At 38.8% G+C, this 24,314-nt stretch overlaps 1 protein-coding gene across 1 annotated transcript in view; it reads right to left on the bottom strand.

The window, feature by feature from the left end:
• LOC145458007 (laminin subunit alpha-5-like) overlaps positions 1 to 24,314 on the bottom strand; it is a 67,423-nt gene that overhangs the window by 28,934 nt on the left and 14,175 nt on the right. The window contains exons 23-46 of the mRNA XM_080336297.1: positions 23,343 to 23,554; positions 22,658 to 22,785; positions 22,459 to 22,599; positions 21,222 to 21,347; positions 19,722 to 19,921; positions 18,581 to 18,737; positions 18,120 to 18,262; positions 17,145 to 17,397; positions 16,742 to 16,847; positions 15,902 to 16,093; positions 15,080 to 15,240; positions 12,201 to 12,339; positions 11,109 to 11,273; positions 9,795 to 9,998; positions 9,000 to 9,176; positions 8,800 to 8,937; positions 8,057 to 8,208; positions 7,031 to 7,150; positions 6,856 to 6,972; positions 6,165 to 6,305; positions 4,709 to 4,850; positions 3,921 to 4,130; positions 3,142 to 3,329; positions 575 to 736 (exon numbers count right to left, since the gene is read on the bottom strand). Of these exons, the coding sequence (XP_080192423.1) occupies positions 575 to 736; positions 3,142 to 3,329; positions 3,921 to 4,130; positions 4,709 to 4,850; positions 6,165 to 6,305; positions 6,856 to 6,972; positions 7,031 to 7,150; positions 8,057 to 8,208; positions 8,800 to 8,937; positions 9,000 to 9,176; positions 9,795 to 9,998; positions 11,109 to 11,273; positions 12,201 to 12,339; positions 15,080 to 15,240; positions 15,902 to 16,093; positions 16,742 to 16,847; positions 17,145 to 17,397; positions 18,120 to 18,262; positions 18,581 to 18,737; positions 19,722 to 19,921; positions 21,222 to 21,347; positions 22,459 to 22,599; positions 22,658 to 22,785; positions 23,343 to 23,554 (3,874 nt within the window). The remainder of the gene's footprint in view (positions 1 to 574; positions 737 to 3,141; positions 3,330 to 3,920; positions 4,131 to 4,708; positions 4,851 to 6,164; positions 6,306 to 6,855; positions 6,973 to 7,030; positions 7,151 to 8,056; positions 8,209 to 8,799; positions 8,938 to 8,999; positions 9,177 to 9,794; positions 9,999 to 11,108; positions 11,274 to 12,200; positions 12,340 to 15,079; positions 15,241 to 15,901; positions 16,094 to 16,741; positions 16,848 to 17,144; positions 17,398 to 18,119; positions 18,263 to 18,580; positions 18,738 to 19,721; positions 19,922 to 21,221; positions 21,348 to 22,458; positions 22,600 to 22,657; positions 22,786 to 23,342; positions 23,555 to 24,314) is intronic.

The raw sequence follows: 24,314 nt of genomic DNA on the forward strand, positions 1-24,314 counted from the left end.
TTTTTCATCACAAAATTCAAAACGTCGCATGGATCACAATAACGATTTTCTGGTAGGAATCATCTTTCGAAAGATATTATGTCAAAAGCTAAGGGCTGTCACCACTATTAATTAAAAACTGAGGAGAGTTGTTCAATTCATGACAAAAATCAACACATAAGGTCTTAATCATCACCTGTTTACGACCTATTTATTGTGCAAAAACTGACATCCGTATGGCAACCGTGGCTATGGTAAATAACTATAAAGATGCAAAACCAATATTCGCCAATTCAAATTCAGCCAGTATCATTTTCTACGGAATTATTATCCGACCAAATCCGATTACCGCAAATTGGTAATTGTAATACGATCAAATAAGTATTCTGCTTTAGTGACGTGAGCTTTAGACGCTGGGAGTTACTGCGGTCGAATCACCGAATTACACCACCATCCCACAAAATTTTGATAGCGTTGCAATTGCAACTCTACCCGGGTCTGATAATAATTTATCACTTTTAGTTTCCAGAGTATAAAAATCTTGAAATTAATTTTCTTCTCTACAATAACTGTATGAACTGGTCCAAATTCTTACCGTTTTTGCATTGCTTGCAACACCGCTTGCCGCTGTCACTGTATCTATAATGGTCGAATATCTCACAGCGGCTTGCGTGGCGATGTCTGCCTTTACGGATGTATTTTTATATTCAATCCACTCCGTTAAGTCCAATTCCAGCAGGTCAGACTTTGCCAACGACTGTAAACAGAGATGTATGTTGGAAACGAAATCGCAGCAAGATTATTTTGACCCAACGCTGAACTAACGAGCTAGTTTTAACCAAAGCCACCTTTATTTTGACAGGTTCAGGGTCATGTCGAGTTTTATGCACACGTTCAAAGCATATAAACAGTTGAGCACCTTTCCCATACAGATAGGCACCGGATTTGGATGGACTAAATCCATGGGCAGAGGTGGTCAGAGAGAGAGAGAGAGGATATTCATTCTCGCCTGCACCATCGAGATGCTTTGACGACGAAGATGTAATATGACCATAAGGTCATCTAGTCTGCAACACCATGTTATTTTTGTCCTCCGTGCTATCTGTGGATGCTGAGCGCCTATCAGGATAGCCGCGGACACCAGTTTTACAATCTTTGGTCTGACCAGGGCTTTGGAGCGGCCGTAAATTTAAACTGCTCCAGCTCCGGAGCTCTCTTCTATCATACATTAGCTCCGGCTTCAGCCCCGGAGCAGCATTATTACCACCGCTCCGGCTCCAGCTCCGGTTCCGAAATTATCGAATGGGCCTGTCTATATCAGGGGTGGCCAACCGCGAGCCAAATGTGGCCCGCGAGAGGGTTTTGCGTGGCCCACGAGGTAATTTCCCATTATATTATCGAAAATGAATTGCTCAGATTGTGAACTTGCAATGCCAACCAAAAATTACAATTCTGGCTGCGACACTTGGGATGTTGATGACTAAAATATCAGTTCCGACGCATTGGCAGATCCAGGGGTCCAGTCACATTTTCAGTAAATCGTCGTACATTACAATAAACTAAAATAGTAGCGAAATTTTTGTTCACGCTTCGCGTGTTTAATTGACACACGATTTTTTGCTTGGTAGCCTACCCTCTACTGAAAATGGAAAAAACGCTTAATTTACCCGATTGAGTCTAACTGTATTCGCAATTATGGAAGAAAGTCTTTTCGCGTTTGCGCTCGCATAAAGATCGTCGACGGTGAAATGTAGGCACAACATGATAGTCGCATATTATCGGAGACCTTCGATATCGATGTGACCAGACGCCGAATAGTCGTGTCCTTGCAAACTGAGCCTAACGGGCGGTATACAATAGACCCGCAATACTCAAGTAATAATATTATTGACCTAGTTTATTATAAACTTAGAAAATTTTACCCGCTTGGCGCGGCTAGTGGACCGCACTCTTGTTCGTCAATTGCACGTGCCCCTTTAGCCGAAAAGGTTGGCCATTCCTGTTCTATATAGATTACTAATCTATAGCCATAGGTTAGTTATCTATAGTAATCTAGAGTCTCTCAGCCGTCAGTAACATTCGATGTAGCTACGAAGACATCTAGGTGCCGCCGTGCCGGCTTGTGACGTCATACTGAATACTTGTCGACAACATCATAGTTGCACTGGAACGCACTTTACTATATGCCATTGCTGTGCGCAGCATTAAAATTCAGGCCTGGTGTTCAATTATGATAAATCAGCAGATGTGGTTGTTGCATATATATAATGGCATCTTATGAAATAGGTCGGAGCCGGAGCTACTCCTCAAATAACGGGCTCCAGCTCCCGCTCCGGCTCCGGCTGAATTTTATGAAGAGCTCCGGCTCCAGCTCCGGTGAAAATGCACGGCTCCGGGGCTCCGGCTCCAAAACCCTGGGTCTGACCCAGCCGGGGATTGAACCCACGACCTACCGATCAAAAAGTGGACGCATCACCATTACGCTATCTCGCTCGCTCGTCAGAGTAGTCAGACTTGCAAATGGAGTAGAAGTAGCAGTAACGCAGCAAATTTCTACTCAAATACAAGTAGAAGTATGAATTCCGATGCAGTCACTGATGAAATTGTTAATAATAAATTGAATAATTTATTGGTTTCAAATACATGTAATACCTGATTCAAAGAGAACTAGAAAAAGAAGATATGAAACTACTCAAATAAATAGCTTTTTAAAATTTGATTTAGTCAATGAGTCGCATATATTTAACCGGTAATCAAAGGTGGTTACTTTCGACTTTTGCAAGATGCATCTTTGCGACCATCCCAAAATCACCAATGAGAATGACACTACAAAGAGGTGCGACTTCTGACAATATTTTCCGGTACCATGATAATGACCCTCTTCGCCTAAAGTAATTCGTTCTAGGCCAGGCTAGAAAAATCTAAAATGTAAATCATGAGTAGTTTACCCTTAAAAACTGTTAAGTTGAAGCGGACCACTCGAGTAAGCAGTACAAGTAGGCAAAGAAGTACTTTGATACTGGTCAACTCGAAAAATGACATATATCGCAATTTAACAAAATGGTGTTGCGGTTCGACCGTTGTGTTGTGTTCTCAAAATTGTGTTGCGGTCCGACCGTTGCGTTGTGTTCTCAAAACACGATGAATCTCAAAATCACCCACCTCGTTTACCAAATTCATGACTTGTGAAATATTTTCAGCGAGTTGCTGATGTTGTTGAAGGTCGCCAAACAGAGCGACCAAGTTGTCGGATTTGATAACCTCTGACCTGGCGTAATCTTGCCCCGTTCTTAAAAGGGTTTTCGAGTCCACGAGCAAGTTGAGCGCATCGGCCCAATTCTCTTCGATGCCTTAAATTTGAAATAGTTGTCTCATAAAAGATTCTTGGACACACAGAACTTTGATATACAATTGAATAATATATTCATATTCAAATAAATCCGAATATATCCGGCTGACACTCGTCAGGGGTAATCGTCAGCAACTATAGTTGAGAATTTGAAGGGACTCTTGCAGGTAAAAACTGTAATTCAGTAATATATTCACATTTAAATTAATCCGGATATTTTTTGACTGACACTAGTCAGCAACTAGTAGAGAATTGGAAATATCAACATTCGTATCACCAAATATGACGTCACCAACTTGAAATTTCGATTAATCGAAGCCAACAGATAGCTTACGCCCAATGTACTGTTTTCAACTACCTGCTGACCATTACTTCTCACCAGTGTAGCCGAAAATATTTGAATTTATTTCACTTCATTAATAATATTCAATAGTAGAAAATTGAAAGCACCATTGTATATCAACAATACTATCACCAAATTTACTAGTTGCTGACGTCACGAGTGTCAGCCGGTTTATTTCAATATGAATATATTATTCGGTTGTTTTATAGAAATTGTAGCACTCTTGAAATGGCTAGAGCTGAAGATTACCTGAAATTGCGTTTTTGACGAGTTCCAGTTTCTTCTTGTTTTCCACATTTACCGACTCGGTTTTCGTGGTATTGCCAACGACCTGATTTTGCAAGATACGAATTTCCTTCAGTTTAGAAATCTTCTCTTCCAGCAGACTGTAGCATTCTTCATAATTTTGGTTCAAATCGTTGGCAGGTGTGATGAACGTGGAGTTGACTTTTAGGAATACTACAAAATTGAGACAAATATCGGAATCAATGTCGTTATACTTGTATTTTAATATCATACTTCTCGCCAGATTGCGATGTCAGAAAGTTACGATTTCGTCTATGCAGGAGCTGTGAATTTCATTGTTTTTCACAGAATATTCAGCATATTAAGCTGCGTGGTAGAGTTGGACTAGAAAACTTTCAGCTGCTCCAAATTAGATTAAAATTAGGCCGACTGAATTCGTAAAAACTGGGAAATTGAATTAAATTCAGAACCAGAAAGAAATACAGCAAAAATTAAGTTCAGTACATATCAAATTGAGTTCATTCTCATAAGTAGGAGAATGGCAGATTGTCTGCACAGCAAGGTTGGCTCGTTCAAACTATACAGTTTTCTTGTAACATTTTCAGAAAAACCAGAAATTAGATTAGAATTAAAATTCGAACGAAGAAACATTTCACAAATTATATTAGAATTAGTCCGACTAGACAACCAGAATTATCGGGTAGTCTAAGTGTGCTGTATAGCCACATCTACCCTGGTCGTAAATCTTACACCGGATCCACCATACTGGAATTGCTGATAAAAGATCAAACCGTTTTCAGCTTTGGAGACTTCTTCGCGTTCGTAAGTCGTCATGTCACTATAAGAGCGCAATTTCAATCGATCAAGTAACATTGTTCCATCCACGTAAAAATTCCGGAACTCCGTCTCGTCCCCAGACGCCTCCAGATTCAACTAAGAAATTGAGTTATCGGTAAGATACCGTCAACATAGACTAGTAGCGTGCAAAGGTGGAGACCAACAAAAGTACTTCCACTATTTCAGAATACTCAAGATGGAGTTGCTTACCTGCATTACCTACTCCAGTGGTTATGCTATTTGACTCATTTATCATTTCCAGTTTTAGAGCAAAACGTATTCAAAATTTCATGCTGATGACGTCATATTTTGTGATACGATTGTTGATATAGACATTCTTTTGAATTCTCTACTAGTTGCTGACGATTACCCCTGGCGAGTGTCAGTCGAAAATACTCGGGTTCATTTCAATATGAATATACTATTCAATTGTATATTGAAGTTCTGTACCTCCAAGAAGCTGTTCGAAACTTGTTTTATAGACTTTGGATTTTGTAAAGTAGACAGTAGTTTTGCGATGTTCTTATCACGATTACAAGTGAAATTGTTATAACGACATGGTTGTTGCTGTTCGTGGTATTCATATTGACTACTATGATTATTTACACCGGGCCAATATTCTTCATTTCTATTCTGTAGCTGCCGACTTGTAGCAAGGCCCACTTCTAGGCTTTTATAAGACACCGCTTACACGGATAGGATGGCGAGGAGGAGCCTAGATAAACCTCTAGCGTCGACCTCGGTCGGACTCGAACCCGCAAACCACTACGCTATCTTGCGGCTTTATAAAACGACATGGTGTATAAAGTTGACTAATTTACAGTGGGATTAATCATTTTGTGTTAACTGTGAATATGAACACTGCCATCAGCAAAGTAGGCACCTTCGATTGGCAACCAAATCGACATTTTAAAGCTACTGGAACACTTTTCAGGTCTTAATTATTTACTTCCGCTTGAACTAGTTTTGACATGTTTCGAATATCGCTACTTCTACAATGCAGGCAATTCTTGCACACATCTAGTGGATAGGGTTTCAGATAAAAATTGCCGACGTTTATCAAAGATATAGTCCGCTACACATAAGGAAGAAAAGGCTATACAAGGAAAGGACGTAGTTCATTTTAGTCCTTGATGTTTTTGCGGCATATTCACCGACTTATGATATACATACACATGAGTGCATGATCTGCATATGCCGCTGGACAAGGTGCAGATATAGCTTTGTACAGCTTTCTAAGTCTTGCACCACCCCTCCATGCTGTCCCAATAATGCATGAGCGTCAAGCGGGGTAGTCAGGGATACCAGTGTTACTAATCAGGTCTTTGGCCTGACCGGCCGAAGATTGAACCCACGACCTACCGATCACGAAGCCGGACGCTTCACCATTACGCTATTTTATCTACTTACATTTTGAAGGAACGAGAGAGCTTCTTCATAGAGAACAGCCACGCCGCTCACGTTCATGTTCGTGTTAATGAAAGTAATAGTTAGGAAGGTGTTTTCAGTTTTATCCAACAGAAATCCAGTGTAATTACACATTCCAGTTAGCTGAAAAAAGGATTCGATACCAGCATTGATAACATGGACAGAGCTTCACAACATCTTCGATCAAAACGAGGAAAAACGGGATCAGGGAATTGTGACATAGCGACAAAATTTACACTCAATCTATGCAGAATATGAAAATGAATCAAAGGAATGGGGCTATTTGAAAGATGAAGTTTTAAAACAGGGATCTGCATGTCAGACCAATGTTGGCATAAAGTCACTACCCTCGAGTCATAACGCATTTCGAGTTGTCGAGTAAAGACAAATCATTTTGAGTCACTTTAAATTTTAACTCAAGTAAACTCAAGTCATTTTGAGTCAGTGCAAGTTTTGACTCGAGTCAAGTCGAGTCATGTCAAAATTTTTCCGTTTTCCGTCAAGTTCGATAATCTCAAATTGTCCGATTTCGAGTCAATTTCAAGTCATCTGATATTTCTAATTGCCAAATATGCAAAATTGCGTATAGGCTAGACCGTGGCAAGCTAATAAAACTTGATTCATTGCTATTTCTAAACAATTAAAACCATCTGAGTCACCCGATTGTACATACCGTATTCTCCATCATGCCCAAAGATGTATCGATCATACTAGTGAAGGATTGCTGATTAGAAAATGGCATAAACTCTTCCATGCCAACTCCAACTCCCTCACCAACTCCAGAGCCAATCTAAATTGATAGGGTATTAAAAACTGATAGAAAAGTTGAATTTTTTGCGTATTTTTACCTCTTCCATTCCCGAACCGCTACCTATGGATGGCACAGAAAAGATATCAGTCACCGGGGTCCCCAATGCAAAGAACTGATCCAAGGCTGCGAAGGCACGTCCAGTTCTTTGCATTTCAAACTAGAAAACAGGATATCACAGAAAATAAGAAAGAAACATATTACTCGTAACTAGAGACTCAAATTTTCACGTCAAGTTCAACTTTCATTAAGATTCCCTAGATAGCAGAGTCTTCCAGTCATGCAAATATATTTTATTGATTATAATCATCTATATAAGATTCTTCAATTTCAAAGTCTATTATCACCCGGTTATAAAATGTCCAGTATGTCTAACATTGAATAACAGGTGTCTGGTCAATACCGAGAATGCTATTACGTAGAATGGACATTACCAAGAATGGACACCACCGAGAATGGACATTACCGAGAACAGACACCACCAAGAATGGACAATATCGAGAATGGACACCACCGAGAATGAACATTACCAAGAACAGACACCACCAAGAACGGACATCATCAAGAATGGACACTACCAAGAATGAACATTACCGAGAATGGACAGCACAGACAATGGACACCAACGAGAATGGACACCACCGAGAATGGACATTACCGAGAACGGACACCACCAAGAATGGACATTACCAAGAATAGACACCACAGAGAATGGACATTAACAAGAATGGACACCATCGAGAATGGACATTACCGAGAATGGACACCATCAAAAATGGATATTACTGAGAACAGATGAACTAATGTCCATTTTCGGTCATGGTTTTATTGGTATAGAACCGAATAAGATTATGCAGCTTCCACAAAAAATAATAGGACGCTCCGTTGAAAATGATATTATCAAGCAGTGGACAGCATTTTAATACTACTTCGTAGTAGACACATCTCTACAAAGGTAGTTACAAACCACACATTGTGCAATAGTTCGTCAATTTTCAATAAAACCTTGAAATCGCCAGACAAATAATTAGGTGCCAATTCAAGATGTAAACCAGTTCAAACATACCATAATTTGTTCAATCTGAGGCGACAATTTACTCATCTTGCGATTGGCAAAAACGGCAGCAGACAGACTGTTAACCGCTTGCGCAGCCCGTGCTGCATAGCTGGCGATATCTTCCATGGTGTCGAGTAAATCGTGAGTGCATTTTCCACAGGCTATATGGTCAAACAAATTGAAACACTCAGAGGTATTCAGTAATGAAGTAATTCTATGTTTTCACAGAAGTAGGTTTTGGCTAATTGCACTATATATATCAAAGTGGTTATATTTTTCGACTACTTGTACTTCTGCTCAATAGTTTTTTAGGCAAATTTACCTACTTTTGACAATACGACATTTGTACAGTAAAGAGTTGTTTGGGGATACGTTTGTATCACTTTCAGAAGTGCAATTGTCATAACAACTTGGCAAAACATCAGAGTAACTGAATATATTTTTCAAATTGCACCTATTTCTAGTGTCTTCTATTACTTTGCGTTAGTCGAAAAGATGCACAATGCAATTTGGAAATCACCCATCTCCGATTAACTGCTAAAACCATGCGCACTCTCAACCCAATCTGCTGTTTGAAACTAGTTATTCGAGAACTTACAGACCTTATTCTACTTCCATTCGAAGTAGATTTGACATGTATTGGAAATCGTCACGTCTACTTCTAATTGTGCAGAAATGTGTGCCGTTGCTTCTATCTCTACTTGCTGGCTACTTTGACAGCTTCTGCTAACATTATATTCGTAAAATATTACCTTCGCAAAGAATCTGCCCTTTTGGGATGATATGTCGTGGTGACTCGCATTGGTCGCATTGTTTACCTTTAGTACCAGCCGGGCACTCACATTCACCCGTCACTGGGTTGCACTGATTAATGTTGCCGCATTCGCATGCTGAAATTACAATGCTCGGAATAGCGACGAGGTTTGAGAAGAATTGAAAATTTTTAACATACGTTTACACCCGTTCGAGTTGTAGTCCCAGTGTCCTTCCGCGCATTTGTCGCATTTCAACCCGACGACATTCGGAGCGCACTCGCATTGGCCAGTGCTGTCACCACACGCCGGACTCAACGACGCAAGCCCGCAACCGCACGATTTACACCCAAGACAAGAGCCGAAGTTGTAATAACCTAACGATAAACATATTTTTCAGGGGTTCTCACCTTCTCAACTGCTGAACTCTAAAAGATTAAAGTGATACACAACTGAAGCGATAAGGGACCAGACTCTGACTTCGACCTTTGTTGTTTTCTAGGTCCTATTTTACTGTCTAATGTCGCTAAATTGTACGGTCTAATTTCGTTGAATTTTGTTTGAAAAGGTTTCTTAGCTTACACATATATCTGGTCTTAAACTAGTCTCATGCTACTTCCCAAGACTTTGGAACCACACCTGCAGCGTTTTGATTTAGCATAATTCGAAGTCGAGACTGTTATTTCTAAACTACATCAGATTACAATAATGGTGTTTTATATTTCCAATTAATGGACACACGGTCAACCTCTTACATTTTGTTTGTGAACTAAATTGCGGCATACTGTGTAAGTGTTTGGGGAAGGGATGCATGGAAAGAGTTGGACATTACAAGACGTTTTAAAATCTTCAAAAGTGTGCAAATGCACAAAAACTTTGTGAAAAGCATTAACTTCCCAATCTTGTTTTGGACATCCGTCACACCACTGACCACAGGACAACAAAAAAGTATGGCGAACAAATATGTTGCAAAACATTGAAGAGCGCCCACATACCAGTTTCGCAATGGTCACAATATTCTCCCGCGACGTTGGGAAGACAGCTACATTTTCCATTATTTCTGTCGCAGTGTGAGGTTCCACATTGAAGACACGAGCAAGCAGAACAATTTTTCGCATCGATCGCATGACCGTAGAAGCCTTCCGCACATATTTCACAGTGTTTACCTCCATAGCCCTCTTCGCATTCGGTACAAACACCTAGCAAAGATGAGAAAGGTATATACATTAGGGCTCTTCAAAAATGACCTTTTTTCTCAAATTGTACTGGCTACTTGATAAAATTGTTAGGTTACCTAATTTAAGCCTACACACAAAATTTGGTTCAATTCCAGCCAGTAACCGCTTTGCTACAGGAGAAGAAAGTTTCTATTTATTATATAAAAATAAATATTAAAAAATTTGAAAATTTTCTGTTCACCCCATGAAAGGTCTATAGAAGCGATGCTCACCAAATTTGGTTCGATTCCAACCAGTGGAAGCAGAGTTATTGCCGTTGAAAAATTTGGATTTGAATAAAATAGTATTTACGGTGAGCACAACTATAATAAATAAACAAAGAATCGGTCACCGTAAATACTATTTTATTCAAATCCAAATTTTTCGACGGCAATAACTCCGCTTCCACTGGTTGGAATCGAACCAAATTTGGTGAGCATCGCTTCTATAGACAGCCTAACACTTTCATGGGGTGAACAGAAAATTTTCAAATTTTTCAATATTTATTTTTATATAATAAATAGAAACTTTCTTCTCCTGTAGCAAAGCGGTTACTGGCTGGAATTGAATCAAATTTTGTGTGTAGGCTTCAATTAGGTAACCTAACAATTTTATCAAGTAACCAGTACGATTTGAGAAAAAAAGTAATTTTTGAAGAGCCCTAATATACATCGGTAAACATAATATTGTTCATCTTGTAGGCTGTGAACGACTGTTTAATTATAAAGATTTCGTATCGGAGTACAGTCATCCATGAACGAGCATACTGGATCTCCATTTGAATAGATGGTAAATATTTCATTTCTTACAAGTTAAATTTTGCCGAGTAGGCAGTACTTATCAAGACATTGGCATCATAAATACGAGTGAAATTGTGGCGATCAGTATATTATGCTGCAGCACTAAAAATCATTTGTTATTGCCATTTGGTGACTGGAAATCATTGTTATCAATACTAATGGTAACAAGTCATCCATGACCTTTCTCAGCTTGATAATAACACATGATCTATAGTACAGCTATACATCCAGCTTTGCGTGAGTAGCACTACATTTACAGCATTACAATAAAAAGAACAAGAGAAAGGATTACCAGTCAATGTATCGCACGATTCGTATCCATATAAGGAATTTCCGTTGCAGTCACACAATTCGCATTTCCCTCCGATGATCTCCGGGTTGCCGTGGTAACCCAAACTGCAAAGTTCGCATCGATCCCCCGCATAGCCGGGTTGGCAATTGCAAACCAAATCGCCATCTACACACAAAAGGAAAGGACGTACATGAGTGATTCGATACTGAATTGAGTATTAGCCTTCGAGTCGAGTTAAGTATCTCTTATTATGACGACAAAACAGTACAGACAATGTGGAAACTTTAAATATGTACCTTTTATGCAATCACAAAGAATATAATGCCGGTTTTATATCACATGAAAAATTACTTGGTATGTTTTTGACCATATGTATTTCATTGCACTATGTAATAATGGTCTGGGTCACGGGTAGCCAACATACGGCCAATGAAGGCATTTTAAGCGGCCTGCAGAGAGTTTCCGGCTTTTCATCATAATGTGGCCCACGGCCGGATAAATGGGGCCATAAACTACTTCTTCTGTTCGGGTCTACATACATTTGCAAGCAAGCATTTTCGACCATGAAAATGAGCAGACAAAGCTGCGTTCCAATACAACTGATGCTCATGTGCAGTTTTTACTAAGGATTTAACATCTAGAATTCAGAGAATTTGGCGGCAACTTTGATCGACCACAGATCTCATTGACTTCAACAGCTATTGAAGTATATTACGGTAATAAATTCATTAAATACTGTTTTTGGCTGATATCCTTTAAACTTGAAATTCACAAAATATACGATTTATTTTTTTTATAAGTGGATAAACAAATGGTTTCTGTATCGATTTAGGAATCCGGCCCGCCGACTGGAGTAGTTGCCCACCCCGTCTCTGGGTTGATCACGACTTCACAGTTATGTCATTCCCACAAACGTGTGTAGCTTTGTACTACATGTTGCGTGCACGACCATTCATCCAGCTTTTCACGGTAGAAAATAGTATCGAAACTCGTTGACAAATTAACTCTAATCTCTCACGACTTGAATAATTAGAATTACTACTCGATTCAGATTCAAGTACTCGAATGGTTGATCTCAGCCGTACTCCTTACCATCGGTTTCAGAGCAAGAGTCCGCGAAATTTCCTTCAGGTGTAGAGTGCGGGCATGGACATATCTGACAAGCGTCTTTGTCGCCAGTGGTTGGGTCTCCGATGTATCCATCTTGGCAAACTTCACATCTGTCACCGGCCTGGAAAGAGTGGTATTTGAGAATGTTAGTGTAGGGTTAACTAGTCGGAAATATACAGACGAAAAGCACAATGATGTGAGGTAATAGACATTTTCCCAGAATGTTGAGAATGAATGGGTATTACAAAATGACTACATATCAGTAGCAATGTGATGTCATTCTAAACAGATTGAGAGGTTGTGGAAGAATTGACAATACACCTTTGCTAAAATGCTAACCAATCGCGTGTACCTCGTTGTATGTCTCAAAGGTTGTCAAACTAAGCAGCGTTGGTACCAAGTAGAAGTAGAGGTGTCACCATAAATTTCTATCCAATTAGAACTAGAAGTAGCGATTTTCAAAACATGTCAAAGCTACTTTCGTGGGAGTAGAAAGTGAAGAATTGAAAAACACTCAAGTAAGAGGCTTTAAAGCAGTAGTTCTCAAACTTTTTTCGACATACTCTCCTTGAATATAGTGAAGAATTTCACGCCCCCTTATCATCCTATCAAAAATATAGATAAGTAAACCGCATGGAGCGCGAAAAAAATTCCTGTTGAATATTTTGTTTAACATAATCATTTGCAATAATATCATGTAGCACATAGATATTTTGACAATTTTGGTGCCTAATCCCCACTATTTTTGGAATTGCAAGGTACATCTTTGTGACTAAAGCCTGCTGCACACTGGGTTTGCGACACGACAATAAATGATGATTCTTCAATCGTGTCGCGCACTTGATCATGGCAGTTGCGTAGTGATGCGCACCGCTGTTGCAGAGATCTCTCTGGTGGCAGCCACCAGGCGAAGAAGGATGGATTACTCACAACTAATAACGCTATGTAATTTCTATATACTATATCAATTAACCACCTACGGCACCTCGCTACTAGAGTTCTCTTTGTTCATCATTGTACACACGTCAACTAGTTTATTTGTACTTGTTCGAGATACGTGCCATTCTTTCTGTCAATACAAACACAATACACCCTGTCAGTCACAAAAGACCTCATAAACTATGTATGAAACGATTTTGGTCGTACAACGAAATATCAACAACACTTTATTTCTCTCCTACTCCTGGAAAATGATGTAAGAAATCAATTTCATTTTAGATTTCGCCTCGTCAATCGGCATTGACCGCAGCTGGTCGGAGATGAAATCCCCGAAGCTGCTGAACTGATCCTGTGGCTCGTCAATCTCTTCCGTTAACTTCTTTGGAAACTTCAGCATTTCCTCCTAGGTAAAACAAAGTTACTGGTTATTGGTTATGTACCGAACTGAGAAATATTATATCTTTATGTTCGAAAACTAATAAAAAAGCCAGCAAACTCTTCATTACAACCCCTGCATCATCATATTTGTCTCAAAAACCTATTTAAAGTTGCATAGATCCCTAGTCTACTAAACTCTCTGTGGAATAGAACTCTGAAATGGATGGATAACAATCCTACTATGCTACAATTAGAAGTTGAAATTGAAACATCACTTGAACTCTCCTCTTCTCGAAATACAAGCAATAACTACTAAATAAATACAGTCCATCCACAAGATTACCGGACCACGACTGACCTATCGATCTCGCTTCCCATGACATGCCGCCCTATTTCTTATCGCTTCCTTTTTCTATACTATCTTCTTTACTTTCATTCAGTGTGCATGCCTCCTCTTTACATCGCCTAGGCCAAGGTGGGTGTCCGATTCCATAGACAACTCCTAGTCGCTTCGACATCTTCCTTTCTTTTCATTGTATCGCATTTTTTGTGGTGTATTGAACTGATAAAATTGCTAATAAACCAATGATGATGATGATTCTCACGATATGATCGCTTTCTGCAATTATTATCTCTCAGCATTAACTGGCTCACTGGCTGCACTACATCTGCAAGAATATAAATTGAAAAATGCAGGATATAGTTATACATTTAAACGGAATTTTTTAACGACTCTCATCTCTGTGCATTCTGTACTGATCCATGATATCAAACATCCAATAATAATATAATAGTACAGCTCTTCAGAACTACACTACCTGCAATAGTAATACAATAACATAGAGCTCCTAAACTACATTGCCGGTACTTATATGCATACAACCAACTATACTGCTACCGTTACTAGTGACATAAAAATATTACTATTACATAGCCTTAACCGCAGTAACAGGTCAATTCTTCAATTAACACACCAGAAAAACGACGCGCTGAGACTAACCACTGAGCAGCACAACTCCATCGCCGACGGTGCGTTGCGAAAGCTGGTAACTCGGTGTGCATGTTTTTGTCACAGACAGGCACGATTCTCTCGTTTTGTCATGTAACGAGAGCCAGTGTGCAGCAGGCTTAACACAAAATGACAAATAACTAACGACACCACAAATAGCTGAAATTTTTCGAAGATATATTCAGCTACTGTGATACGTTGCTGTTTTGTTCCGTTGTTATGACAATTTCACACATAAAAGAGATGCAAACATGTCCTAAAACTAATTTCTACTCAACCAAACCCAAAGTTTAAGAAGCAAATACCTGTGCCTACAAAAGCAGTCAAAAGTAAACCAATTGTGAGCAATGCAAAGCATACTACATTATTCCAAACGAGTACTTCCTGACTGACCAACATTGCTCAGAATCGGACAGGCATCGAATACAGTTCCATCGATACCTTACAGAACCCTGTGATTTCTCACTGAGAATTATCAATAACGTTTTATTGACGGTATCTTCAATCTTTAACCAGATTGAGAATCGCCCATTACCGTGCTATGCATGCAATCGCCGGGCTGGATGAGGTTTCCACTGGCGTTGCACGCTTCGCAATGTTCGAAGCAGTCACACTGCACACAATATCCCAAATAAGGACCCTTTGTATCTCGAAAGAATCCCACATCACACATTTCACATGACTCTCCGGTGTAACCTGAAAGAAAACACAAATTATTGTTTATACTTCAATTACGGATCATACAATAAAATAAATGCAAAATTTGTTTTCGCCAGATTCAATATATTCGTCAGATTATATTTTCATCCGAACAAGACACACACAATGTACAATGCGATAAGACACAATGCGATGATGACATCACATAATAGCCAGGGCCGGGCAAAATCGAGTACCTGAGTGACTCGATTCTGAAACGAGAATCAGGCTTCGAGTCGAGTTGAGTATTCAAATATCACTCATTATGGTATCATAACAGTATGGATGATGTGACCACACAGAATGTAGTGTCAGTTCTACACCACATAAAGTTACTTTGCTATTTTTTCAACCATTATTAACTTCATTACACTTTGTGAAAGTGCTGTGGGTTGATGCAGACTTCACAAATATGCCATTGCCACTAACGTGTGTAGCTTTTTAATACATGTTTCGTATGCTGCGATATGACAAATCGGGGTTTACAGCCTTTCACAATGGAGAAAATTATCAAAACGATAATTTTCATTGATAAATTAACTCTTAGTGCATATGACTTCAGTACTCAAAAAGAATTGTCTCTCACTACTTGAATTGAATGACTAGAATTAATACTTGATTTAAATTGGAATAGCATCATCATGACCGGTCCTAATACCTTTTGGACAGAGGCAACTCTCCACCGACGGATTAATGGACACATTTGTAGGACGGCCGTTGTAGTCTGTGTCTGGGAATGAGACGTCCCAAAGTCGCACGCTGACAGCTCGGGGGTCATCCGTAGCCTTTATGAGAATGGCCGACAAATTCTCTAAAGTCATCATCATATCTTCTCTGGTAACAGGATTGCCTGAAGAAAGATACAGATATCAAAGCTGATCACAAATATCATCATATTTTAAAGAAGCATATATTGAGGCGCCTATGACTTTGAATTCGATTCCGAACTGTTTTGCAAAAAGAATTTAGTCAAGTCTTCAGGACTAGACTATTGAAGAAATTGAAATCTTTATGTGAAAATTTTGAAACAAAACATAAATTCTATCCCATTTCTTCGATGTTTTACAAGAGGCCTATATCGCAGCGCAGAAGACTTGAATAAATTCAGCTCGATTTCAGAGAACATGGTTAAATTTTTCATAATTGACTTTCGTTATTTCAAATATTCATATCTTGTCCTTATATTTTGCACCCCGCAATGTCACTTGATTCTATTTGTTTATTTGCGTCCCGCGTAAAAGCCTGAATTAATGCTAAACTAACGAGGTTCATTGCAGTTCACGATTGGAGTTTGAGTATAAAACTTTTTCAGTGTGCTTCAACACCGTCTTCTCTTTTCAAACATTCTAAATTTGTGAATCAATTGAAACAAATCACAAGAATATATGAATGCTACCCTGACGTCTATTTGTTTGATTGGTAGAGTCAATCCAATCCAACACACAGTGGGAGAACAAAGTCACATATATAATGTACAATATAAGGCAAGCTAACTTACCTGTCGTCTGATGAATGAAATTCGCTTCAATTAACTTCAACGTAACCTTGTACGGGTTTCCCTTGAATTCGGGATTGGTCCATCCAATGTTTAAACCACCTCCCCCCTAAAGATACATTAATTCCACGTTAATCGTACATACATGTATAGATGGAGGGGCTTAAAGTAGTCAAAAATGCTACTCAAGCAGAAGAAGGAGTACCGTAATACAAGAATGACAAAATTCTACTCAATTGTAAGTAGACATAGAAATTTCCAAGACATGTCAAAACTATTTTAAGTGTACACACAAATTGGAAGGTCTGAAGAGTACTCAAGTCTGCAAAACCCCCTGATTATTCTCGAGAAGTAGGAGTACTTTGTATATTACCACCTACTAGTAAGGCTACTTGAGAGAACGCACCTGCAGAATGACATGAGGCTTAATGCCAGTCAACAAAGCAGGCGGCGGTTCGTTATAATCTCCACGTCCAAGAGATCCAGACTTGTATTGAATAATGTAGCTCATCGTCCCTCCGTAAGATCCTAGTTTTCTCCCCAAGTACTCTGCCGGCGCCGACCAATATAAACTTGCCCGTATCGAATCAACCGGACCTCCGTGTTCGGCTACATCCACGACGATGGTCGGGGATTCACTGACGACCAGTGGGTTCTCTCTAAAAGTTACATGCAAAAGTATGTACAGAGAAAATTTGAAGAAACTCTTGGTCGTACAGAACTTCAATATTCAGTTGAATCATATATTCATATTGAAATACACACAAATATTTTTGGCTGACACTCAATCTGTTGATATACAAAGTTCCACTTTGCTGACGATTGCCCCTGACTGAAAATATTTGGGTTATTTTAGTATGAACATATTATTCAATTGAATATACAACAAACTAAATTACATGACATATAAGTGCCAAACCACGAGGGCCAATGTGCTTCAAGTGCACCATGAATTAAGGACACATATAAGGAAGTTCATTTGATCCCCGCTCTGAATTGCAGGTCATAGTTCACCTATCTCAACACAAGAAACAACTTGGAATGTGATCCAATGTTACAAATTATGAAAGAGGTTATTTGCAGAAGGCAAACCTCTTAGGATCAGGTACAATGATTTCAAACTATGGTGAGGCATCACAGATTTCTGCGAGCATAAACACACGACCTCTCGTTTCCAAACGTTCTGCAGTATATCCTTGGTATGCTTATGAGATGAACTTCTTGTAATATATAAATATTTCAGTTTGCCGTCAAAATCGATGTTGCCTCTCCTTGTAAGTTCTAAGCTTCTGACGGTACTAAAAATTCAGCATGCAACATCAAATTTATAGAATATATACAATAATGTGGGTATTTCTGGGGAAGAATATCAAATACTTACACTTTTGTATTGAGTAACGACCAGCCATCCATTGTTCTGATCTCCGACACAGGATATTTGGTGCTAGCACATTCGGTAGACTCACCAAAACAAAAGCAGCTCGTGCATCCTACTGGGTTACTGCCGTACAAGTGAAAAGTGCCCTGGAATTCAAAGAACATTAAGATCTCTATCTTTAAGGTCTTTGCAAATATTTTAGTTCTTTCATATCAATAATTCCATCCGAAACCAAGCATTCTTAACCAGGGGTTCATGGAACTCTTGGTGAATAGTTTTAAGGGTTCATGATAGGCAAATGTTGAAACAACAACTAAACAGTATAAAACTGACTTGGGTAAAAAACGTTTCAGAGATCCTGTCTTACTGTGTTGAATTTCTACGTGACCACTATTTATAATATTCAATTTGAAGGCAAAAATTGTACTCAAAATAGCAATAGTTTTAAATTGCGTATATCTTACAGGTTTGCATTGATCGCAACGCTGTCCGTGCACATTTTCTTTGCAGTTACACTGACCGTTGATCGCATCACACACGTCGGACTTGCTACCCCGAGTATTGCAAACACAGGGCCTGCATTCTGGGAAGGCAAAGAATCCAGGCCTGCATCGATCGCACCTGGATGAGAGGAAATTTTAGGACCTGTGTGACATACAGCCATGTCTGAAGGACAAATGAAAATAGCTCTCAATTTCGGAATACGAAAAAGTCAAGTTTGAAGTTTTGTAGTGTTCCTACCACTTACAAGGACATACGCCACCCCTCTATCTGGAATTATGTTTTTTTTTTCAGGCAAGCTACACCATCGAATTGGATATAAAAACTAAATTATGTGTTTTCCAGGATGGTATATGCTGAGTTACTGTGAGTAAACTAAAATAAGCTACTAGATTATTAGCTTAATAGCTTATGAACATCTATGATATTACTTCCAGGAATACATTCATTATAGAATGATTTATTTACTCGAAGACTCTTCTTCCTCCCTTTATCAAGAGTTAACGGCACACTAAAAAGAGATTCAAATATATTTTATATGCCTATTGTTTTGCGATTAACTCTTGATAAGTCGCACACGAAAAGTCTGCTAATCAATTATACGACAATGAATGCAGTCCTGACAGCAATCTTCAAGTTTAGTACCGCCAGTCAACAAGTCAATTAATAATAATATTAATAATTTCAGAATAAACGGAACCTGAAAGAGTTGGGTAGAGTAGAAATTATAGGTTAAAAAGATTACGGCAAGAGTATTCAGTTTATCAGGGTTTATCCAACTAGAATGGCTAATTGGCTATATATTATATTGTATTGTATACATAATAATCATATATATATATCAAAATTCTGTGATGAATTCAATTTCATGCACTGCGTCCAATCAATATTTTTGCGGCATGTTAAATTTGACTTTTGTGATGTCTTAATTTTTCATGATGATAAATAAATTCTCTCTGTCTCTCAATCTTTTTGTGGCATGTTACATTTGACTTTTCTGAAGTTTTAAATTTTTGTTATGATAAATACATTCTCTCTCTGTGTAGCTGAAGGACAGAAGACCAAACAGGACTACCATATTCCTAAAAATCAGATGAAACTTACATCAAGCCTTCAACATTATCTTTACACATACACTGTCCGGTTACGACGCTGCAGCCCAGATGTTTCGAGTCGTTCACACCTCTACGGTCGCAATCGCATGCGACACACCCGGCCAGAGGGTGATAAGAGTGGGTAAACGGAGTGCATTGCTTGCATTCGGGCTCTTCTGTGTTGGGCGGACATATGCAATTTCCATTGAGCTGGAATGAAACCGGTAAGTGACGGAATTAAAAAAATTCGTGATGGTTTGTGTGACAAAAGTTACGCAAATTTGGAGTGCCTTGGACACAAAAATATTTTCCAAACCTACGTCAAAACGCTGTTATGAGAGATGTAGTAAACATACAGAGGACCAGTTTGAATAACTTGCTACATGATCAGTGGTTCTCAACCGGGGGTCTGTGGACCACTAGGGGTCCGTGAACCTCTAAATCATTAGAATCAAGGATAACTTAATTTGTATTTTTTTTAAAGTAGGAAAATTTTCACTTCATAATTGCTAAAACTTCAGGATGACATGAAATATCCTAATGTGTAATTGCATTTTAATTGCCAAATTGCTAAAAACCTACTGATACAAATATATTGGTCTTTAGAGGAATTTTGTTGGGATTTTTGGAAAAATGAAAAGTTGGAGAAGGTGACTTCGAAATGTTTGTAAAACATTTTGGATTTGAAGTTGTCAGTCTCCGCAAATTATTGAACAGTCGTTTGAAATAAATACTTGAATTTTTTTTTGTAATCAGTCCCAATGAAGGGATTGAAACCTCTACCTGAAATCCATTTTTCCTCTGATATACATAACCACTATTCCAGAATAACGTCAAGATGAGATGCTAGATAAAAATGACTAGGCTGGACGTGATATGTTCATTAAAAACTTCCTCAATTTCGGTGTCTTATATGTTGGGATTGCTGCAAAATGTGTCGTTGGAAGAGTTATGCATTTTAATAGTACATTCGCCAACACCTATCTTTGTGGAAATCGATTGTCGGCACTAATTCATATCAAATCGAAGACGTGGATTTTCAAGAACATGGATATAACTGCAAAATTGGCTTCGAAATAATAAAAGTCTACCCAATTTCTACGTATAGTATGATGTTATTTTCAGAAAAAAGTCATTTTGCGGCTGTTTATCGCAAGCCTACTGTTAATATTTTCACAAGACAGATGACAGTTGCACGATAATTGAGCTAATTTTGAACGAAAACTTGAGGGGGTACGCTGGGGTCAGTGACAGTCCAAAAGGGGTCCGCAAAGGCAAAAAGGTTGAGAACCACTGTGCTAGATGGTTCAGTTCACTCTAAATTACAAAGATTGTGTAGGTTTAGGCCTTCGCGTAGAAATACAACCTATTTCAGCACTTCTCCAGTGCAAGATATGAGACGAATAAGCACGACCTTTCGGCTCGAACAAAAAGCCGTTACAGTGAATATGATACCAGCTCTATCCTTTCATATGATATGATGTACAAATAAGCTAACATTTGTACTTGCCTCATCGCATAAGAGTCCATTGCAGTTACATGGTTGACAGTCTGGAAAGCCATGAAATCCAATCGCACACTCGTCGCAAGTTCGTCCAATCACATTTGGCTTGCATGGACATTCACCTCCGTAACTCTGCAATAAAGGAATGCTTAAGCACAATAAATAACATGGATTAGCATGAGTGCGCTTTTATACTTCATCAATGTAGCGGACTGGATGATCCGCTGGAGTCCCTAAGAATCGTATCACTGCAGCATGAATTTTATTTTGCAATGCAATTCTACTCCATAAAACACACACTCTCTCTCTCTCTCTAAATATGATGTATCGATAGATTTGAAGTTTGAGTTAGGACTTAATTAGACTGGGATCAGAGGATTTAGACCAAATTTTTAATGACGTGCTTTTGATTTGTGTTGAATATTTCGCAACTTTGCAGCAAAGTTGACCCATTTCCTGATAGTAAGATCACAAAATCTTCAGAAATATCCATCATCGTTTTACCACCAAAACTTTCGGAGATTTTAACCGTATTCAAAAATATGCCACTACATAATTGCATATATCACTATAAAAACTGCGCATGAAAATAAAACAGCATAATTTACTTTCCTGTCGGCTTCAATTTTTGATATCGTTTGCTTTTTCTTGATTATATATCCATTTATACTTTGTAGAGCTTCTTGTAGGTACACTACTTCAACATACAATTGAATAGTATTTTAATATTGAAATGAAACCGAATATTTTCGGCTGACACTTGTCAGGGGTAATCGTCAGCAACTTATAGAGAATCGGAAAGAACATTATATATCATTAATCGTATCACAAAATATGGTATGAAATTTCGAATAATCCAGGCGCTTGATAATCGGAGCGCTTAAGCTCAGTGTACTCTCTTTAGATAGTACACAAACTCCTTATGTAGGCACAGGCTCGGTTGCTTTGTATAGTTACTTGGTCATCCAGTTTAACTGACAACAGTAAAAGTGTCAAATCATACTTATATAATATACATACACATATTACATACACAGATATTGTTACTATTACTACATATATTCATATTTATAACATATAGCTCTATATATTATCATGATTATATCATATGACCAGCTTGACTTAAGTATTGTTAGCCATCATTTAACTGGCATATTCTCTCTTAGTTATTGCAAACGTCTGTCCGTCTGTCTTTAACATATATTGAATGAAATTGACGTCACAATCAAATCTCAAATCTTACCTCACAATCAGCCTCCTCCCCTCCAACAGTCCCATTGAGCGAGCATTCACAAATTTTAGCCCCATCGTTCAACGAAGTGGTGAGGGTGAAAATAGCGCCGAGACAAAATTCTGAAGGATTGTCGGCCAGTTCAATCAAACCCTACATGCAAACCCTCACGTTACAATTGAAGCCGACCCAAAATTTAACGTTAGCTCACCTGTGTTCCAACTCCGTAACAGTCCTTGAAGAATTTCCTCGAATAATCATAGAAGCTGAACTCCAGAAAGCTGGCTTTGTAAGACTTCTCCGGTATCGCCAGAATGTAGTCCAACCAAAATGACTTCCCTGGATGAATATTTGCTTGCTCTTATATTGTGAATAAATATTCATTTACACAACTGCTCTGCATATAATTTCAAGCCATTCACAAATCCCCGATATCAGTTATGGCACCTCAGTTTTTCCATCGCAGATTAAAATATGCCTTTATCTACTTGTTGCTCACCTATTTGACGTACATTCAAATTTATTGTATGTGCTTATTTCCGAAATGTTTTTTTTTTCTATTTATTTGAAGTCTGTGCATGATTAGTTGTTTTGATTCCTTTGACTCTACGTAGTTTAAATCATGAGGTATTACGCACATGCTAAGAACGACTGCTCTAACCTTTTAACAATGTGACTCAAGTCGAATCTGAGGTGATATATATGAAATTTCAATTTATACCTGCTTTGCTGGCCTTATCTAGATCAATCAAGATGGTCTCATAGCATCGATGCTAATAACGGAGCTAGCTATCGAGTTCATTATCATTACCAAATAATCATAGTAAAGTTTTTGTGATTGCTTGACTTGACTTCAGACAGCTAAACTCATCCTTGCCTGTATAAGATAGTCGTACCTGCGGGTACAGTGATGGTCACAAACTGACTTGGATTTGTGATGTCCAACATATAAACACCGTCATTCGTGACAAAGACAGCGCGGCATCCCTCGACGCCAGGGCAATGCGTCACATTAGCACTTCCCTCATATGCAAAGCCTCCAAACACGGTCATCACAGGATCAAATGATAGATGCTCGGGATTGAAGTAATGCAGCAAGATAATATACCTGAAACAGAAGAGCGGTTGATGTACCAGCAGCGGTTGTCAGTAACGAAGTAATTGAGTCTATATACTTACTCATGAGGTTATATTTTAGACTACTACAAGGAAAGGGCGTCATGTATTTTTTTCCTTGATGTTTTTGCAGCATATACACCGTCTCATGATATACATACAGACGCGATGAGTGCAAGCTGTGCATATGCCGCTGGACAGGGAAGGTGCAGATATAGCCTTTTGAGGCTTTCTTGGTATTTTAACACCCCTCCACTGCTGTCCCCGTAATGCAGAGCGCCAGGATACCAGTGTTACTAATCAGGTCTTTGGTCTGACCCGGCCGGGGATTGAACCCATGACCTACAGATCAAGAAGCCGGACGCTTCATCATTAAGCTATCTTCCAAATCTACTTAACAGTTTTTGATGCAAAACTACTCAACTTTCACACTTCAGCCATTGTGAAGTAGTTTTTGGATTTGGTTATCATCATTAATGTGAGGGAAATTACAATACCAACCAGACAATATGTATCCCCAGGCCTGTGTATCATGGCATACATTTACGAAAATTGTTCTATTTAAAGCAGAGGTCTCAAACTCAAATGTGCTCGCGGGCCATTTTCTAGTTTTTGATGACGCCGCGGGCCGCAGCATCAATAATAGGGATATTCAATGTATAATTTCCAAGTAGGCCTTATTTGACGGGGCCTTGCAGGCACGCATTCCACAAACATCGTGGAAATTTAATTTACGATTGCATTATTCACGC

Source organism: Botryllus schlosseri, chromosome 15, assembly GCF_051294905.1.
Source record: "Botryllus schlosseri isolate E-star chromosome 15, Bs_hap1, whole genome shotgun sequence".
In the NCBI taxonomy this organism is placed as follows: domain Eukaryota; kingdom Metazoa; phylum Chordata; class Ascidiacea; order Stolidobranchia; family Styelidae; genus Botryllus; species Botryllus schlosseri.